This window comes from Phacochoerus africanus, chromosome 9 (assembly GCF_016906955.1).
Source record: "Phacochoerus africanus isolate WHEZ1 chromosome 9, ROS_Pafr_v1, whole genome shotgun sequence".
Lineage (NCBI taxonomy): Eukaryota > Metazoa > Chordata > Mammalia > Artiodactyla > Suidae > Phacochoerus > Phacochoerus africanus.
Genome location: NC_062552.1, coordinates 94,005,027 through 94,027,018, shown reverse-complemented (window position 1 = coordinate 94,027,018; position 21,992 = coordinate 94,005,027). Strand labels below are relative to the sequence as shown.

Sequence of the window (21,992 nt, the reverse complement as noted above, 5' to 3'; positions counted from 1 at the left end):
GGTGCTGAGACTCTGGAGGGGGTCTGCCTAACAGCAAAGGGTCAAATAAGAGGGAAATGTATGTTTGGGGAGGGGAGTTATAAATAAACAGAGGTCCTTAGCATGGTCTACTCTGGATTTCCAATAAAGGGAAAGGAAATCCAAGGTGGACAATTAGAATTGCTTAGGATTGAGGCAGGCAGAGTTCAGTCTGAAGGAATCAGACACAGGTGCCCCCCTGTTGGAACAGGCTCATCAAACCACATGGACAGCTGTGAGATGGGGAGGAAAGTCTATGCCCAGGGCATAACATCCTTTATCAGCTTGGGAAGGACCAGGGTAACTGGAAGGTGAAAACTACCCACAGGTTGATCATGGAGCAAGGATGGCCCAGAGGTAGAGAGATGGGCCCAGCTGCGAGGATGAGATGGAAGCAGAGGATACCTGAGTGAGGACCTAACAGGTGTGAAGGTTAAATAGCTGTGATGCAATGAAAGAAACCTGGGCATGATGCAAGAGTCATCCATTCAACAGCCATGTATTCAATGGCCATGCTGTTCTACACACTGGATTAGGGGCTCCGAGGTGGAGTGGTTCACATTCGGCAGGGGGGAGAGGTAGTTAACAAGTATGTATACAATGGCAGAATAAGTCTAGAAATGCATGAATCATTCTCACTGTAAAAAGTTCAAATAATATGGAAGTATATAGAGGTGAAAAATCCCCTTCACCTATTCTCCTCTCTCCCCCTCCTACTTTGATCCCTTCAAGAAACCACTGTCAACAACTTGATAGACACCTTTCCAATCATTTCCTTGTGCACTTAATGTATACACTGTACGTAAGGAACTGAAATTCCAACGCGATGTCTTGGAGATCTTTCCATATGGTACATTTTCCGCATTCCTTTTGTTGGCTGCATTGTGTTTCACAGTATAGATATGCCTTAGTTTATTCCTTTCCTTGGCAATATCTGGTTTGCTTTTTGTTGTTGTTTAATTTAAATGGTGACAAATGCTCTAAAGGGGAATTACAAGGACCTATAGTGGGTTGGGGGGCAGTGGCGGGACCCTTATTCAGTCTGAGGGCTCAGGGAAGACTTTTCTGAGGGAGTGCATTTTGGGCTGAGGCCTTGCAGGATGATTAGAAATTAAATGGGTTATAGTGGGAGTTGGGTGAGGCAGCAGAGGGGGCTGAGGAACATTCCAGGTGAAAGGAAGGGTCTGGGCTCCACTTGAGAGAGTGAGACAAGACCTTCATAGTTAGAATGTAGAAAGCAAGAGGAATGGAGGTCTGAGCTGAGATTGGTGAGGCAGAGGTGAACTCCATAGGGGCCACAGTAAGGATCAATGTTTATTCTAAGAACATTGCAAAACCTTTAAAATGAAAGCCTTTTTAAAGATAGGGGCAAGAGTGCATGCAGCACATGATTTCGGTGGTTGGGGTAAGAAATAAGGGTAGCTTAGACTGTGGTGGTGGAGATGGAGGGTAGTGGACACTGCTGAGAGATATTTAGGATGTGAAAACCAGAGTGCTCGTTGGCTGGCGGTGCATGGTGAGATGGGGAATTCTTAAAAACTGGTCCTTTATGCCTGCCTCCTTAAAAGAACCAGGTTTCTTTCACTGGTTCTTTCAACAAGTCAGGCAAACACTGTTAGAACCAGGTTTGGCCTTAAATATATGAAGTCAATTTGGACCTCTGAGTCTGCATTACTATGGGTCATCTAGAATAGACATCAAGTGGAAAATAATGCAAGTTCACAGTCCTTTATCTGCGATTGTGAAATCCATAAAGACCTGAAAATTCAGTTTTTTCATAAGCTTGATAAAAACTTCACCTGTACTAGGGAGAGTAGGTAATAGACATTTATATGTATATTATATGTGTATATACATATATATATGCATATTATATATGTATATATATGTATATTATATATATATATATAATTGAATTATCTTTATAAACTCAGGGAAAAAAATTGGAATCATTTCTGATCCCAAAGTTTCTAGAAAAGAAAAATTGGTCCTGAAATAGATGTCATTTAGCACTTACTATGCACCAGACACTATTCTAAGCTCTTTTACACAGGAACTCATTTAATCCTCAGAACAATTCTGCAAGGTGCAGATATTGTAATTATCCCCATTTTACAGATGCAGAAACTAAGTCACAACATCAGGAACTTGCCCAAGGTCACACAGCTAATGAGCGATAAAGCTGAGATTTGAAACTGGGCAGTCTGATGGCAAAAGTGAGTGTTCTAAAGTTACAGAGAGGGAGTTTAGTGAGCCATGAGAACTCTTAACATTTAAAGTTTGGGTAGAAACTAATTAACTGGTCCAGGAAACTGGAGGGAGCATCCAGAAAGTTTAGAAAACCAGAAGTATGGAGTCATGGAAGCCAATGGAAAGAAAACTTTAGGAAGAGAATGGTCAACAATGTCAAGTGCTTCTGAGAGGTCCTGACTCTGCTGCTTCCTAACAGTTAATAACCTCTCTGAGCCTTAATCCTAATCTTTGAAATGGAGATATAAATTACTGGGAGGAGTGCTTGAGATAACATCATGGGAAGGGAGTCCACGTGGGGCAAATGTTTATTCATGTCATTTGTTCTCTTTGGCCATTTGGCAACATCAAGTCCTGTCTTCCCTTCTCTACATGGTACCCCCACAACAGGCTCTGGCGTTACAACATACTCAGTACACCCTGGTACAGTTAACTCTGAATTGGTTCGGCACTCATCCCTCATGAGATGGATTTGGTGGCTTTTCTCCTTCTTCATCAAGACCCCTCAGCAGGGAGCCCAGACCAGCCTGTACTGTGCCTTAACAGAAGGTCTTGAGGTTCTAAGTGGAAACCATTTCAGGTATGAATGTATCTTGGTTTTTTGTTTGTTTTTGTTTGTCTTTTTGCTATTTCTTGGGCTGCTCCTGCAGCATATGAAGGTTCCCAGGCTAGGGGTTGAATCGGAGCTGTAGCTGCCGGCCTACACCAGAGCCACAGCAACTCGGGATCCGAGCCGCATCTGCAACCGACACCACAGCCCACAGCAACGCCGGATTGTTAACCCACTGAGCAAAGGCAGGGATCGAACCTGCAACCTCATGGTTCCTAGTCGGATTCATTAACAACTGCGCCATGACGGGAACTCCTGTATCTTGTTTTTGAAAATGGAATTTTATTGCCCATAGGAAATAATTTGGATTTGTCTAGTATACTGTACCCTTAAAAAATTTTTTTTAATTTTTTTAAAGTGAAGTATAATTGATTTGCAGTGTTGTGTTAGTTTCAGGTGTACAGCAACATGGTTCAGTTTATACATAGTGTTCTTCTTTCGGATTCTTTTCTCTTATAGGTTATTACAAAATATTGAATATAGTTTCCTGTGCTGTCCGTTTCAGTTATCTATGTACTGTTTTTAAAAAGAATATTATCCAACATAGCTTCTGTGTCTTGACTCTAAAGGTTTTACTTTTTAACAGCAGAATTTGACCCATTCACATTTTTTGTGGTAACTGCTAGGTTTGATTTTATCCATGCCATCTTTTGTATGGATGATTATGCTTTCTGTCTGTTTCTTTTCTTCCTACATTTTGCTATGTCAGTCTAGTTTTCTTTGTTCCATTTTGGACTTCTTGTTCTATTTTTTCACATTGAAACGAATTTGAGGAGTTCCCCAGTGTCTCGGCCAGTTAAGGGTCCAGCATTTTCACTGTGGCATGGGTTTGATCCCTGGCCCAGGAACTTCAGCATGAGTGAACTCCCTTCTCGAATAAGTGAAGACTTTTTTTTTTTTTTTTGTCTTTCTGTCTTTTCTAGGGCCAAATCTGAGGCATGTGGAGGTTCCCAGGCTAGGGGTCTAATCGGAGCTGTAGCCGCTGGCCTACACCAGAGCTACAGCAACACCAGATCCGAGCCGCATCTGTGACCTACACCACAGCTCATGGCAACACTGGATCCTTAACCCACCAAGTGAGGCCAGGGATTGAACCTGCAACCTCATGGTTCCTAGTTGGATTCATTAACCACTGAGCCATTACAGGAACTTCAGGTGAAGACTTTTTAAGCCTTTTGTTGTAGAAAATTTTTATAGTATACAGGAGGAGACAGAATAACATGTTGAGTCCCCATATACCCATAATCGGCCTCAACAGCCATTAACCCATGGTCAATCCTGCCCCATTCCTATCTACTACCGCTTCTCATATTTTTCACATCCCATATTATTTTTTTTATTAAAGTATAGCTGATTTACAATTTTGTGCTAATTTCTGCTGTATAGCAAAGTGATTTAATATATACATATTCCTTTTTAAAATATTCCTTTCCATTATGGTTTATCACAGGAGATTGGATATAATTCCTTATTCTATGCAGTAGGACTTTGTTGTCTATCCATTTCTAAATGTAATAGTTTGCATCTACTACCCCCAAACTCCCAGTCCATTCCTCGCCCTCCCTCCTCCTTGGCAACCACAAATCTGTTCTCTATAAGTCTTGTTTCTGTTTTGTAGATAGGTTCATTTGTGCCATATTTTAGATTCCACATATAAGTATTATCATATTGTACTTGTCTTTCTCTGTCTGACTTCACTCATATCTACTTGCATCCATGTTGCTGCAAATGGTATTATTTCATTCTTTTTTATGACTGAGAAGTAGTCCATTGTATATATGTACAACATCTTCTTCTGTTGATGGAGATTGAGGTTGTTTTCCATTTCTTGGCTATTGTGAATAGTGCTGCCATGAACACTGAAGTGCATGTATCCCTTTGTTTTTGTTGTTGTTGGTTTTAACTTTTGGGGCCACACACGTGGCATATGGAAATTCCCAGGCTTGGGGTCAAATTGGAGCTATAGATGCCAACCTACACCATAACCACAGCATCTCGGGAACTGAGCCACATCTGCAACCTACACCACAGCTCACAGCAAAGCCAGATCCCTGACCCACTGAGCAAGGCCAGGGATCAAACCTGCATCCTCGTGGATACTAGTTGGATTCATTTCCGCTGTGCCACAATGGGAATTCTGCATGTATCCCTTTGAATCATTTTTTTTGTCTGGGTATATTCCCAGGAGTGATATTGCTGTATTATATGGTAATTCTATTTTTAGTTTTCTGAGGAGCCTCCATATCTTTTTCTATTGTGGTTGCACTAACTTACATTCCCACCAGTAGTGTAGGAGGGTTCCTTTTTCTTCACACCCTCTCCAACATTTGTTATTTGTAGACTTTTTAATAATAGTCAGTCTGACCAGTGTGAGGTGGTACCTCATTGTAGTTTTGATTTGCATTTCTCTAAACAATTAGTGATGTTGAGCATCTTTTCATGTGCTTTTTGGCCATCTGTAAGTCTTTGGAGAAATGTCTATTTAAGTCTTCTGCCCATTTTTTTGATTGGGTTGTTTGGTTTTTTTTGTTGTTAAATTATATGAGCTGTTTGTGTATTTTTGAGATTAAGCCCTTGTCAGTTGCATTGTTTGCAACTATTTTCTCCCATACTGTAGGTTGTCTTTTCATTTTGTTTATGGTTTCCTTTGCTGTGCAAAAGCTTAAGAGTTTGATTAGGTACCATTTGTTTATTTTTGTTTTTATTTCTATTGCCTTGGAGACTGACCTAAGAAAACGTGTATGGTTTATGTCAGAGAATGTTTTGTCTATGTTCACTTCTAGGAGTTTTATGGTGTCATGTCTTACATGTAAGTCTTTAAGCCATTTTGAGTTTATTTTTGTGCATGGTGTGATGGTGTGTTCTAACTTCATTGGTATATATGCTGCTGTCCAACTTTCCAGCACTACTTGCTGAAGAGACTTTTTCCCATTTTATATTCTTGTCTCTTTTGTTGAGTATTAATTGACCATAGGTGTCTGGGTTTATTTCTGGGCTCTCTATTCTGTTCCATTCATCCATATGTCTGTTTTTGTACCAGTACTACACTGGTTTGATTATTGTAGTTTTGCAGTATTGTCTGAAGTCTGGGAGAGTTATGGCTCTTGCTTTTTTTCCCCTCAGGATTGCTTGGCAATTCTGGGTCTTTTATGGTATCATTTATATTTTTTGGATTGTTTGTTCTAGTTCTGTGAAAAATGTCATGGATAATTTGATAGGGATCACATTAAATCTGTAGATTGCTTTAGGTGGTATAGCTATTCTAATAGTAATTTTTCTAATCCAAGAGCATGGAATATCTTTCCATTTCTTTGCATATTCTTTAATTTCCTTTATTAATGTTTTATAGTTCTCAGCATATACATCTTTCACCTCCTTGATCAGGTTTATTCCTAGGTATTTCTGTTTATCCCATATTATTCTGAAGCAAATCGAAGATACCACATAAGATCAAAACTTTAATATGTTTTTACCTCTTCCTTCATTTTGTGAAGGAATCTCTCCAAAACTTTAGAGAAAGGGCCGTAAGTAAATTAAAATTGGAATGAAAGGTAGATAGTTAGATCATGAAAAATCTATAATGCCAAACTTAGTAAGGAGCCACAGAAGTTATTTCAGTAGAGAGACAAAATCTGGTCTGTGCTTTAGAAAAACATTCTTCATAACTTTTTTCAATGAATGAACAGGTACCCCCAAATGAGAGATAATGAGCTTATGATATAGCGTAATAACAGTTGGAATGAGGAGAATGGTTTAAGTGAGAGAGGCCCTGAAGGGGCAGAATTTTTACCACTAATAACTAACAAGTGAGGGGATTGTGGAAGATTCAGTGACCTGGGTACAAGCCTTAGTTATTAGGAGATTGATGGTGACATTAATTTAGACAGCAGATGTAGATAAACAATGTGTATAAAAAAAGGATACAAATGACCTTATTTGCAGAACAGAAACAGACACACAGCCTTTGAAAAACTTATGGTTACCATAGGGGACAGGTCAGGGGGTGGGAGGAATGGACTGGGGATTTGGGATTGGCATATGTACACTCAAGTATATGGACCACTTGGCCAACAGGGACCTGCTGTATAGCACAAGGAACTCTCCCCAGTATTCTGTGATAACCTGTGTGGGAAAAGAATCAGAGAATGGATATGTGTATATGTATGACTGGGTCACTTTGTTGTATGGCAGAAATTATCACAGCCTTATAAATTAACTATAATAAAACAAACAAAAAAAGACCAATGTATAGCTTAGGGTTCTTTGATTCCAAAGCAGTGGAAATGGACTCTGGCTAAGTTAAGCAAGAAGAGAATTTACTAAAATATGGGGGTACTCCCAGGTCCAAAGGGAAGACTGAAAAGCCAGGCTTAGAACAGTCAGAATGGCCAGTCGGCTGGCCAGGACACTGGTGCAAATGTGAGTAAATGCCAGCTGTCTTCCACCTGTTTTATTCACCATCCACTCTGGGGAGGAAGCACTGGATCTCCTTCTTGCCCATTTCCATCCCCTCACCCCTACCTGCTTGGTTATGGGAAGACAGGCAGGCATTGGATTAATGGGCTCTTCAGACTCCATCCAAGAGGAAGGGTTAATTCCACAGAAGCAAATGAGCTTGCTTTTGCCAAAAGTATGTGGAATGGGTGTTCATCCAAAGAGTAACCATTGCCCACTGTGTAATAAACCTGGTTCGGTGCATGTTGAGTGTGTCGTTCATAGACAATGTGAGCAGAACTGTGTAGCAGATAGTTGGAAATGTGGGTCTCAAGTGCAAGAAGATTATTTAGTTTTGCAGACTGGAATGATTTTCCAAGGATGACTGGATTCTTCTTTCCTAGAGATTTTAAGAAAAGGAATAACCCTCTATCTTGGTTTTGACTGAGTAATTTAAAGAAAATCAGCTTTGAAGAGTCTTTCCAGTGCCATAGATTTTTTTTTTTTAATGGCCACACCCAAGGCATATGGAGTTTCCAGGGCCGGGGAGTGAATCCCAGCCACAGCTGCAACTTACACCACAGCTGCAACTTATGACGCAGCTGCAGCAATGCCAGATTCTTTAGCCCACTGTACCACCAGGCAAGGGGCGAAACCCACGATTCTGCAGCGACCCAAGCCTCTGCAGTGCACCCGCAGCACATGAAAGTTCCCAGGCTAGGGGTCAGACACAGAGCTGTAGCTGCCATAGTCATAGCCCCAGCAATGCAGGGATCCAAGCCACATTTGCAACCTACACCACAGCTCATGGCAATGCCGGATCCCTGGGCCACCGAGCAAGTGGTGAGAGCGGACATCTTTGTCTTGTTCCTGATCTCAGCAGGAATTCTTTCAGCTTTTCGCCATTGAGAATGATGTTAGCTCTGGGTTTGTCATATATGGCCTTTATTATGTTGAGATAGGTAGGTTCCCTCTATGCACACTTTCTGAAGGTTTTTTTTATCAGAAATGGGTGTTGGATTTTGCCAAAGGCTTTTTCTGCATCTATTGAGAGGATCATATGGTTTTTATTCTTCAGTTTGTTAATGTGGTGTATCACTGATTGATTTGCAGATATCAAAGAATCCTTGCATCCCTGGAGTAAATCCCACTTGATCATGATGTACAATCCTTTTAATGTATTGTTGGATTCGGTTTGCTGTTGAGGATTTTTGCATCTATGTTCATCAGTGAAATGGGCCTGTAATTTTCTTTTTTTGTGGTATCTTTGTCTGGTTTTGGTATCAGGGTAATGGTGGCCTTATAGAATGAGTTTGGGAGTGTTCCTTCCTCTGCAATTTTTTGGAATAGTTTCATAAGGATAGGTGTTAGCTCATCTCTAAATATTTGATAGAATTCACCTGTGAAGCCATCTGGTCCTGGACTTTGTTGGAAGTTTTGGGGTTTTTTGTTTGTTGGTTGGTTCTGTCTGTTTGCTTTTTCTAGGGCTGCTCCCACGGCATATGGAGGTTCCCAGGCTGGGAGTCTAATCAGAGCTGTAGCCACTGGCCTACACCACAGCCACAGCAACGCAGGATCCCGAGTCGCATCTGCGACCTACATCACAGCTCATGGCAACACTGGATCCTTAACCCACAGAGCAAGTCCAGGGATCGAACCCGAAACCTCATGGTTCCTAGTCGGATTCATTAACCACTGAGCCATGGCAGAAAGTCCAATGTTTGTTGGAAGTTTTTTAACGACAGTTTCAATTTCAGTACTTGCAATTGGTCCATTCATCTTTTCTAGTTTGTCTTGGTTTAGTCTTGGAAGATTGCCCTTTTCTTTTCTTTCTTTTCTTTCTTTTCTTTTTTTTTTTTTTTTTGCTTTTTAGGGCCACACCCACAGCATATGGAGGTTCCCAGGCTAGGGGTCCAATCAGAGCAACAACTGCCGGCCGCAGCCACAGCCACAGCAAGGCCAGATCCGAGCCACATCTGCAACCTATACCATAGCTCATGGCAACACCAGATCCTTAACCCACTGAGTGAGGCCTGCAACCTCATGGTTCCTAGTCAGATTTGTTTCCACTGTGCCACAACAGGAACTCCAGATTGCACTTTTCTAAGAATTTGTCCATTTCTTCTAGGTTTACTGTTTTGTTTTCTAAGAATTTGTCCATTTCTTCTAGGTTTACTGTTTTGTTGCATGTAGTAGTCTCTTATGATCCTTTGTATTTCTGTGATGTCTGTTGTTACTTCTCCTTTTTCATTTCTGATTTTATTGATTTGAGTCCTCTCCCTTTTTTTCTTGATAAGTCTGGCTAAGGGTTTATGAATTTTATTGATCTTATCAAAGAACTAGCTTTTAGTTTTATTGCTATCTTTTATGGTTTTCTTTGTTTCTATTTCATTGATTTCTGCTCTGATCTTTATGATTTCTTTCCTTCTGCTAACTTTAGTCTTGTCTGTTTTTCTCTCTCTAGCTGCTTTAGATGTAAAGTTAGGTTGTTTAGATGTAAAGTTAGGTTGTTTCTCTTGTTTCCTAAGGTAGGCTTGTATTGCTGTAAACTTGCCTCTTAGAACTGCTTTTGCTGCATCCCATAGGTTTTGGAGTATTGTATCCTTGTTGTCATTTGCTTCTAGGTACTTTTTAATTTTCTCTTTGATTTCTTCAGTGATCCATTGGTTGTTTAGTAGCATGTTGTTTAGTCTCCATGTGTTTGTGTTTTTTTCAGTTTTTTTCTTGATTTCCAGTCATATAGCATTGTGGTTGGAAAAGATGCTTGACATGATTTCAATTTTCTTAAAGTTACCAAGTCTTGATTTGTGAGCCAGAATGTGATCAATCCTAGAGAATGTTCCATGTGCACTTGAGAGGAATCTGTATTCTGCTGCTTTTGGATGAATGTCCTATAAATATCTATTAATTCCATCTCATCTAATGCTTCATTCAGGGCTTGTGTTTCCATGTTGATTTTCTGTCTGGATGATCTGTCTATTGCTGTAAGTGGAGTATTAATGTCCCCTACTATTATCATGTTATTTTCAATTTCTCCTTTTAAGACTGTTAGCATCCTTTTACAGCTGTTACCAGTTGCCTTATATATTGAGATGATCCTATGTTGAGTGCATATATATTTACAATTGTGCATATATATTGATTGGGTGCATATATATTTACAATTGTTATATCTTCTTCTTTGATTGATCATTATGTAATGTCCTTCCTTGTCTCATAATATTCTTTAAGGTCTATTTTGTCTGATATGAGTATTGTTTCTCCAGCTTTCTTTTGATTCCCATTTTCATGGAATATTTTTTCTTCCATCCTCTCACTTTCAATTTGTATGTGTCCCTAGAAGTGAAGTGGGCCTCTTGAAGACGGCATATATCTGGATCTTGTTTTTGTATCCATTCAGCCAGTCTATGTCTTTTGGTTGGGGCATTTAGTCCATTTACATTTAAGGTAATTATGGATATGTATGTTCTTATTGTCATTTTATTAACTGTTTTGGATTTGTTTTTGTTGCGCTTTTTTCTTCCCTTCTTCTCTTGTTCTCTCTTCTTGTGGTTTGATGACTACCTTTAGTGTTGTATTCAGATTGATTTTTATTATTTGTGTGTGTATCAATTGTAGATTTTTGGTTTGCAGTACCCTGAGGTTTTGATATAGGAGTCTCTCTCTCTCTCTCTACACACACACACACACACACACACACACACACACACACACGATTGTTTTTAAGTTGTTGTTCTTTTAATTGCAAGTGCATCTCCAGTGTCCTGCATTTATACCCTCCTCTTCTCACAATTTCTAATTTTGGTAGCATATTTGTGCATGGATGATTTCCTACCTTTACTGTATATATGTCTTTACTGGTGAGCCTTGACATTTGTGGTATTTTTGCTTCTAGTTGGGGCCTTTTCTGCCTAGAGAAGTTCCTTTAGTATTTGTTGTAAAGCTGTTTTTGTGGTGCTGAATTCTCTTAGCTTCTGCTTGTCCATAAAGCTTTTGATTTCTCCTTCAAATCTCAATGTGAGTCTTCCTGGGTGAAGTAATCTTGGTTGGTGGTTTTTTCCCTTTTATCACTTTAAGTATATTGTGCCACTCCCTTCTGGCCTGCAGAGTTTCTGCTGAAAAATCTGCCAATAACCTTATCGGGGTTCCCTTGTATGCTATTGGTTTCTTTCCCCTAGCTGCTTTCAATATTTTCTCTTTGTCTTTAATTTTGGTCAGTTTGATTAGTATGTGTCTTGGGGTGTTCCCTCTTGGGCTTATTTTGTATGGTACTCATTGTGCTTCCTGGATTAGAGTGAGTGGTTCCTTTCCCATATTACGGAAGTTTTCGGCTATTACCTCTTCGAATCTTTTTTCTGTCCCTTTCTCTCTCTCTTCTCCTTCTGGCACCCTATAACACAGATGTTTGTGTGTTGTCCCAGAGTTGTCTTAGACTGTCTTCATTTCTTTTCAATCTTTTTCTCTTTACTGTTCCACATCAGTGATTTCTACTAGTCTCCTCCACCTCACTTATTCATTCTTCTGGCTCCTGTATTCTGCTGTTGGTTGCTTCTAATGAATTTTTTATTTTGGTTATTGTATTTTGCATCTCTGCTTGCTTAAGTTTTAAATCTCGTATTTCTTTGCTCAATGTTTGCTGTAAATTATCAATCTTTGCCTCCAGTTTATTACCAATGTCTTGCATCATCTTCAGCATTGCCCATCTAAAGTCTTTTTCCTGGAGGCTGATAATCTCCAGATCACTTAGCTGTTTTTCTGGGGTTTTTTCTTGCTCCCTTATCTGAGTTACAGTTCTCAGCCTTTTTTTTTTTTTTTTTGTCTTTTTAGGGCCACACCCATGGCATATGGAGGTTCCCAGGCTAGGGGTCTAATCAGAGCTGTTGCTGCCGGCCTACACCAGAGCCACAGCAATGCCAGAAACGAACCATGTCTGCAACCTACACCACATCTCATGGCAATGCTGGATCCTTAACCCACTGAGCGAGGCCAGAGATTGAACCCGCAACCTCATGATTCCTAGTTGGATTCGTTTCTACAATGCCACGACAGGAACTCCAGTTCTCTACCTTTTCATATTTTTATACGTTTTTGGTATAGTCTCCTTTTTGCAGACAATAGAGTTGCAGCCTCTCTTGCTTCTGATGTCTGCCCCCCTAGTTGCTAAAGTTGGTATGGGAGCTTGCTGCAGGTTTCCTGATGGGAGGGACTAGTGCCTGCCCACTAGTAGGTGGGGCTGATTCCTATCCCTCTGGTGGGTGGGGCTTTGTCTCTGGGTGAGATTAGAGGCAGCTGTGTTCCTGGGGGTGGCCTTTAGGCAGCCTGTTTACTGATGGGTGGGGCTGTGATCCCACCTGTTTGGCCTGGGGATTCTCACCACTGATATGTGGGGCCAGATTTTCCCAAAATGGCCACCTCTAGAAGAACATATGCTTATTCTCAAGAGCTTTGCCTCCAATGTCCTTCCCGTACAACAAGCCACAGTCACCCCCTGTTTTCCCAGGAGATCCTCCAAGAACTGCAGACAGAATTGCCTGTCTGTCCTTCTGTATTAGCTATATGAGTAAATATAAAGTTGCACCAGGTCCGACCCAGATTCCTATGGAGCCTCTGCTTTGCTCTGTGACCCAGTGCACATGAAAGCCTGTGTGCGCCTTTCAAGAATGGGGTCTCTGTTTCCCCCAGTCCTGTGAAGCTTCTGCACACAAGCCCAACTGGCCTTCAATGCCAGATGCTCTTTCTTCCAAAGTCAGATCCCTAGGTGTGGGGACCTGATGTGGGGCTCAAAACACTCACTCCTGTAGGTGAGTCTCTGTGATAGTTACTTTCCAGTCTGTGGGGCTTCCCACCCGGCGGGTATGGGGTTGCTTATATCACATAATCGCCCCTCCTACCTCTTGATGTGGCCTCCTCTTTGTCTTCTGGAGTAGGATATCTTTTTGAAAGTTTCCAGTCCATTTGGTTGAAGGTTGTTTAGCTTTTGGTTGTAATTTTGTTGTTTTTATGAGAAAAGGTGAGCTCCAGTCCTTCTGTTCCGCCACCTTAATCCCATCTCTGTGGGTCATATGTTAACTCTATTTTATTTTTTTTTCATAATTTATTTATTTACAGAATAAAATACATATATTTAAACACAATTACATTCACACATATTATTATATCATGGATCTTAAGAAATAGATTAAGTGACTCCATCTGAGACAAATAGGAAATTTATTCTATACTTTATCCCATTTTGTATGGCTTTCATCTTTACTATTTAGTATTATCTATTACATTTCAATTTTTGTTTAAATATTAGCATTATATTAAAATTGTGTATATTGTGCAACTAAAATTTATAAAGAAGAAAGCCTTATATACCATTAAATATTTTATACAGCATAATAAAAAGAATAACTTAACTGGTAAGAATAACAAAAATAATACACCCTCTGAAAATAAGTGAAATATAAAATGCATAAATTGGTTAAAAAACAGTGTAACTATATAAATATGTTCTCACAATTTGTTACATCTTATTGATTCTTCAATATAGGCATTACACCATTCTAGGTGATGTGATAAACAAGACATTATAGACCTTACATTGTACCATGGAGAGAAATGGTTATTAATAATACAATTGTAGAACTGTATTATTTAATTGCACAGTTGCATTATTTAATTATAATTATCATAAATTCTTTGATGGAGAGGAAATCAGAATCAGATCTAAGGAGACTTCAGCATTCCAAGAATGATGTCAAATGACCCCCTTCATGGTGGATTATGCACTTATTTACTATGAGATATATTTCTTCTCCAGAAATTCCTTGTTTATCAATTGTAGATTTTTGGTTCTGAAGTTTTGATATGATTCTATATGTATATGAGATTGTTTTAAGTTGTTCTCTTAATTGCAAGTTCATATCCAGTGTCCTGCATTTGTACCCACCTCTTCTCATGATTTCTGATTTTGGTGGTATAATTGTGCATGGATGATTTCGTATCTTTACTGTATGATTTCATATCTTTACCTTTACTGGTAAGCGTTAATTCTATTTTAGACTTGAGAAACTACCAGACTGTTTTCCAAAGTGGTTGCACCATTTACATTGCCACAAGCAGTATATTTGAGTTCCAGTTTCTCCACATCCTTGTTAACACTTGTTATTGCCTGTCTGTCCTTCTTTATTAGCTATCTGAGTAAATACGAAGTCAAATCTCGTGATTCTCATTTGCATTTTCCAGCTAATGAGTTTGAGAATCATTTCATGTGCTGTCCATTTTTATGCCTTTGTTGGAGAAATGTCTGTTCAAATCCTTTGCCCATTTTTAAACTAGATTGTCCTTTTTGTTGTTTAAACTGTTCTTTATGTAATCTAGATAAAAGTCCTTTATAAGATATATGATTTGCAAATATTTTCTCCCATTCTGTTGATTTGTCTTTTCACTCTCTTCTTGGTATTCTTTGAAGCACAGACGTTTTTAATTTTCATGAAGTCTAATTTATCTATTTTTTTCATCACTTGTGCTTTTGGTGTCATATCCAATAAACTATTTCCTAATCCAAAGGAAAGCCAAAGTCATAGAAATTTATTACTTTTTTCTTCTAACAGTTTTATAGTTTTAACATTGTTTTATGTCTTTGATTCACTTTAGTTACTTTTTTTCCCTTTTTTGGCTGCACTCACGGCATATGAAAATTCCAAGGTGGGGGATTAAATCCAAGCAGCATCTGTGACCTATGCCACAGCTGCAGCAATGCTGGACCCTTAACCCACTATTCCACAGCAGGAACTCCCATTTTTGTTGATTTTTGTATGTGGTACAAGATAGGGGTTCAATTTTATTCTTTTTCATATGAATATACAATTGTCCCACAACTGTTTATTGAAAAGATTATTTGTTTTTGCTGAATTGTTTTGATAGCTGTATTAGTCCATCTCAGGCTGCTATAACAGAATATCACGAACTAGATGGCTTAAACAACAGAAATTTATTTATTTATTTATTTATTTATTTATTTTTTGCCATTTCTTGGGCTGCTCCTGTGGCATATGGAGGTTCCCAGGCTAGGGGTTGAATCAGAGCTGTAGCTGCCAGCCTACGCCAGAGCCACAGCCTACACCGAGCCGCGTCTGCAACCTACACCACAGCTCATGGCAACACCGGATCGTTAACCCACTGAGCAAGGCCAGGGATCGAACCCGCAACCTCATGGTTCCTAGTCGGATTCATTAACCACTGTACCACGACGAGAACTCCTATTTTCTCATAAGTTTTGTAGGCTGAAAGTTCAAGATCAAGTTGCTGGCAGGGTTAGTTTCTGCCCAGGCCTCTGTTCCTATCTTGCAGATGGTTTCCTTCTTGCTGTGTCTTCACATGACTTTTCCTTTGTTTATGTATATTCCTGATGTCTCCTCCTCTTCTTAGTAAGGACACTACTCCTACTGAATTAGAGCCTTACCCTCCTGACCTTGCTTAACTTTAATACCTCCTTAAAGGCCCTATCTCCAAATATAGTCACATGGAAGTTAGAGCTTCAGAACTTCACATGCATTTGGGGAGACATGAATCAGTCTAAAATATTTGTCTTATCAATTGATCATAAATATTAAGGTTTACTTCTGCAGTAGTTTTTTTGTTTGCTCATTTGTTTGTTTTGGCTGCAACCATGGCATATGGAAATTCCTGGGCCAGGGACTGAATCCAAGCCACAGCTGCAACCTATGCTGCAGCTGCCACAATGCCTGATACTTTAATGCACTGCATTGAATCTGTGCCTCTGCAATGACCCAAGTCACTGCAGTCAAATTTTTAAGCCACTGTGCTACAGCAGGAACTCTTACTTCTGCACTTTTAATTCTATCCCATCCATTTATATGTCCATCCTGATGCTGGTATAATACTATCTTGATTACTGTAGCTTTGTAGTAAGTTTTGAAATTGGTCAGATGATTTTTTTTTTTGTCTTTTTGCCATTTCTTGGGCCGCTCCCATGGCATATGGAGGTTCCCAGGCTAGGGGTCCAATCGGAGCTGTAGCCACCAGCCTACACCAGAGCCACAGCAATGCGGGATCCGAGCCACGTCTGCAACCTACATCACAGCTCACGGCAACGCCGGATCCTTAACCCACTGGGCAAGGGCAGGGACCGAACCCGCAACCTCATGGTTCCTAGTCGGATTCGTTAACCACTGCGCCACAACGGGAACTCTGGTCAGATGATTTTTTACCTATAGTGATTAATAACTAACAAAATCCCACTGGAAATATCAATACCATGCCTGTGCTGATGCCATAACCACACCTAAGTAGCTCTCATTGTACGGCACTTGTATTTTGAATAATGTTTATAGTGTGCCTTAGCTTACAGGGCATTTTCATGTCCTTTATGTCCTTTGCTGTTCACCATAAACTTATGGAAGATTTAAGGCTTAGTGTAGTGGAGGCTGCTGAAGCTTACAGAGGCCAAGTCATTTCCAGAAAGTCATACAGAGCCTCTTGGTCCTCAGTGACCTTCTTTTCACTCAGAAATGGCAGGTTGTGATGGGTTCCCTTAAACAGAAGTACTATACTTACAAGGCTTACTTTTTATTTTTTTTATTTTTTATTTTTGTCTTTTTGCTATTTCTTTGGGCCGCTTCCGCGGCATATGGAGGTTCCCAGGCTAGGGGTCGAATCGGAGCTGTAGCCCCCAGCCTACGCCAGAGCCACAGCAACACAGGATCCGAGCCGCTTCTGCAACCTACACCACAGCTCATGGCAACGCGGGATCGTTAACCCACTGAGCAAGGGCAGGGACCGAACCCGCAACCTCATGGTTCCTAGTCGGATTCGTTAACCACTGCGCCACGACGGGAACTCCAAGGCTTACTTTTTAAATACAAAGATATCTTTAAGTATTTTTTCCTCAAAGTTTCATGTGTTTAAGAACTATCTGGGGAGTTCCTGTTGTGGCTCAATGAGTTAAGAACCCAAAACGGCACCTGTGAGGACATGGGTTAGGTCTCTGGCCTTGCTCAATGGGTTAAGGATCCTGCATTGCCGCAAGCTGCGGTTTAGGTCACATACGTGGCTCAGATACGGCATTGCTGTGACTGTGGCATAGGTCTGCAGCTATGGTTCCAATACGACCACTAGCCTGGGAACTTCCATATGCCATAGGCATGGCTGTAAAAAGAAAACAAAAACTATCTGGAGAACTGGTTGAAAACATTCCAGGTGGGGCCTGAGAATTGGCATTTCTAACGAGTTCCCAGAAGATGTTCCTACAGCCCATAGTTTGAGAAGCACTGTTTTAATAGGCATAGTGTTAGGTGTTTGCTTCATGTGGTTATTTCAGACTTGTCAACTCTTTTTTTCACCTTCAGAATTTGCTTAGATTGTCCAGGAACCAGTTTTCTTGAAATAGTATAGTTTAAAAAATTCCTTCTCACATGACTTCAAATATTGTGATCCCTTTACTCAATCATTAAACAAACAAACAAACAAACAAGAACCTTCATTGAATCCCTGCTATATACTAGTTGTAGAGAATACAAAACTGAGTAAAAGAATTATCCTTGTTAAGGATTGGACATTGGGGCTGTGGTGTAGGCTGGCAGCTGTAGCTCCAATTTGACCCTGAGCCTGGGAACCTCCATATGCTGAGAGTGTGGCCCTAAAAAGCAAAAAAATGCAAAAAAAAATGATCCTTGAGAAACTTTTCTGGGTAGTAAAGAGTTGAGATACCCCTTCTGCATTTAATGGGGACTTAAAATAATTGGAATTCCGGCAATGAAGAGAAGATGTATGAAACACCTAGTACCTTGTTAGCATTTCTTTTCTGCTGTCATCTTTTCCTTTTTTTGTGGGTTATGAAGCTGGCTTTACTTGTTCTTTGAGTTTAAAAAGTTATAACTGCAGGTAGACCAGAAAAAAAGCAATTTTTTTAACCCCTCCAAGCATCTATGACCAACGTAAATAGCAGTATCTCAGCGACATGACACTGTACAGCATCCTATAGAGCTGACCTTAGAGACGTATTTGAACAAGATGTACATACGAAAGTGTCAATCAGGCACTGATATTACAGTTAAGTACGTACATACAAAGGGGACTATAAAGATTAAATGATATATGTTATATATCAAAGCATTCTGGTCAGAGATGCTCTAGTGAGCTCTAAAATGGGAATTATATTTTGTCTGGGGGAAAGACTGGAGAATGAAGAGGTAGGACAAACACTGGTCCTGTGAAGCACCCAGAGCACAAGTCATCGCTGGGTTTCTTTTTCTGTGTTCCTTATCCCAGGCAGAGAGCCAACTCCATTCTCAACCCTGTGCTTTAAGCCTCTCTCTTTCCTTTGCAGTGACTGCCATGTGGCATGGGTCTCTGCCCAGGCTCGTAACGAGACAGTAGCAAGGCGGCTATGGGATGTCAGCTGTGACCTGCTGGGCATCCCTATGGATTGACGGGTGATGGCAGTTGGACCAAGAGAAGCCTGCAGCACACTACTTAGTACTCCCTGCCAAAATGATTCTCCTTCAGGATGGCCAAAACCTTGAGCACAAAGACCGCAAACCTTCCATCCTTGCCTGCTTGATGTTGGATAAAAGCCCAGTATACACTGCCAGACTCATCTAAACGCCTTGCATTTGTCTAGATTTATTTTGTTCCTACTACTGCCAGAGTTACCAGAGATAATGTAGGATAGGTAGACCCTCATGTGACCGCCACCATATGACCGCTTGTATTTTCCCTCTGAAACCTACTACCTAGGAGAGCCTAAGCTATGGCAGGGTTGATTTACAGCACTTTAGATTTGTTTCTATCCTTCTTGTCCACAATGTAGTTCCTCCCAACCAAACAACCTTCAAAGGGGCCATGCTGCAGCCTCAGCTAAGCTCCAGGAGTCACAGTGGCTTGGCTCAAGAGCAAGATTTCTCCCTTATCTCTTAAGAAAACCATCATGGCACCAACATCTGGAGTCTTGAAAGAAACTCTTAACTGAATCTGGGTTGTGGCATGGCTTTATCTCTGACACCGCTTTTAAGACACTTTCCCATGCCTAGACCACAAAAGAGGTTCCTTTTCTAAGAAGGTAGTAGGGTTTAGGGGATGGTAGGAATTTGGGGGAAGGCAGAGATAAAAATCAAATTGAAACTGTCATTCATTTTCCTATTTCTCAAACCAGCAAGAGGGTGGTGGAAGAAGCAGTTTGCAAAGATATGCCACCTGACTTCAATTACTGAAGGAGGCCTCATTTTTGTGCCTTAGTTTCTCTTAGAGAACCAGAAGACAGGAAAGGCTTTTTTTTTTTTTTTTTGTCTTTTTGCTATTTCTTTGGGCCGCTCCTGCGGCATATGGAGGTTCCCAGGCTAGGGGTCGAATCGGAGCCGCAGCCACTGGCCTACGCCAGAGCCACAGCAACTCGGGATCGGAGCCGCGTCTGCAAACTACACCACAGCTCACGGCAACGCCAGATCATTAACCCACTGAGCAAGGGCAGGGACCAAACCCGCAACCTCATGGTTCCTAGTCGGATTCGTTAACCACTGCGCCACGACGGGAACTCCAGGAAAGGCTTTTTGATGATTGTCCCTGAGTGTATCTTTGTGTGTGTTCTTTTATATTTACGCAGTTGGGAGCATTCAAAATAGCCACAAAGGAACAGTATTATACTGGATCCTAGTGCAGGTAAATGATCAGAGACGGATCAAATCAGTGTCATTCAGTCTTTGATACAAATGGGTAGAGCTACAAATAGAAGTGAACTTTGTATATGCTCAGAACTACCAATCAAGAAGCACATGGGTAGCATGGAAGAAATCCAAAAAAGAATCCTAGAAGATACTGCATGCAAAGGCAATGAAGGGACTAATTAAGGGTTTGTTTTTCAGTCCCAGGCCAGGGATTGAATCTGAACTGCAGCTGTGGCAACACTGGATCCTTTAACCCACTGCGCCTGGCTGGGGATAGAACCTGAGCTTCCACAGCAACCTAAACTACTGCAGTCAGGTTCTTAACCCACTGCGCCACAGCAGGAACTTCTTCAGCAAAATATTTTAAGGACTGATGTTGGTAATTACAGTCAATTTAAAAATTCTTTTAGGGCATTTCCTTACATTATCTTGAGACTAATGTCTACTGTACTTGCTAGAAATCTACATTTGGAGAACTTTTATCAAAAGGAATGCTGCTAAAGGAAGGCTGAGGAATTGGTAATAGTTCATCCCCTGTTTTGAGTACATACTTCTACTAGAGCTTGTGATTTTCTTGGACTAACATATATTCACTTAGGTGGAGAAAAGAGTGTAGGACCACAGTCTTCTCATATTTGTAAATAATCTTTTGTTGAACTTGTTTTGACCATTAAACTAGACATAGTTATTTTACGGAAAAATTGGAAAACTTTTCATAATAGTGTGGAACTGAATATTTAATGTATATTGAACTGTCAATCACAAATAAAAACTTTTGATTATGTATCATGTTTTTATTTACCAGAATGAAAACTGTCAGCATTAAACAAATTTAATTTGAACCAAAAGAAGAAAATAATTAAATGAAAGTTTAATTAGAGTCAAAGGAAGAAAACACTTCATTATTATAGTTATGCAGTCATTTCTCATTCTGAGAATAATTTGTCCCAGAGTCTAGTACAGTACAGTCTCAATTTAAATGCCATTAACTCTGGTTATGCGATAATTTGATTAGTCATTCACCCATTTTCTACTAATCTTTCATGAAGAAAAGATCACTTTTTCCATCCCAGGCTATTTGTTACTTCTTTTTGTACCTGTCCCTTTTATTTATAACACAATGCTATGGGACTTACCACAGTACACTGCCACTGATGACCTCAGACTTTGCTATCTATCTCTATGTTCAATATTAGGAGCTCAACAAAAATTTGTTGAATCAATGATCAATGAATTCGGTCTAATAAAAAACTAGGGTCCAGGAGATAAAAATTACCAAATCATTTACCCCTGAACAGTCAGTCATATATTTTTAACATGTGTGGGCAGTTTTAAGTATTCCAGAATGGGCTCCATAGGCAAATTTATCAGTGAAAACAGTAATTTTCCTCCATTAAATCACGAAAACCCACGAAGTGCAGAAAAAGATCTTGTAATTGTTAACACATTACACTTGAGAGAGCTGATAAAAGCCAGGTCTGCCTTCCTTCCTTCATTATAAATTACCCAAGCGCAGAGAGAAACTTATTCACCAACACTTTCCCAGATCCCACCACAGTGACTACCCTTAAATTGACAAACACCGGCTAAATGAACGAGTGCACCGCAGCTGCGGCCGCTAGAGGGTGAGTATTTTAGGGGCCACCCTGCCCGAGGGCCACTCCTGAAAGCATATGACTGGTCACTTGACTCTCTACTGCTTGAGAGCAGGCAGGAACCTGACCCAGCTATTTTCCGAAAACTGAAAGCTAACAGTCAGAATGTAGACTGAATCAGAGTGGCCAAACATTACCACCAGAGTGAAGACGACGACCACGCGCTACCGATATGTTAGCTTCACATCCGCGGCCGCGGCGACCACAGGACCACCGCCCCCAACGATGCGTGACTTCCGAGTAGGGGCGTTTTCCGCGCCGAACTACAGCCCCCAGCATGCACTACAGCCCCTCGACGGAAGGCGGATCCCGACAGGGAGGCGGCCGTGCCGCCCGGCCTGCGGGTCCCCAAAGTCT

The 21,992-nt window shown here is 40.6% G+C and overlaps 1 protein-coding gene across 1 annotated transcript in view; it reads left to right on the top strand.

Annotated features, from left to right (window-relative positions):
* Positions 1-20,764, top strand: part of RDH11 (retinol dehydrogenase 11) — a 37,408-nt gene extending 16,644 nt beyond the window's left edge. The window contains exons 6-8 of the mRNA XM_047795872.1: positions 2,659-2,848; positions 18,648-19,585; positions 19,862-20,764. Of these exons, the coding sequence (XP_047651828.1) occupies positions 2,659-2,848; positions 18,648-18,750 (293 nt within the window). The 3' untranslated portion in view covers positions 18,751-19,585; positions 19,862-20,764. The remainder of the gene's footprint in view (positions 1-2,658; positions 2,849-18,647; positions 19,586-19,861) is intronic.
* The last annotated feature ends 1,228 nt before the right edge of the window (positions 20,765-21,992 follow it).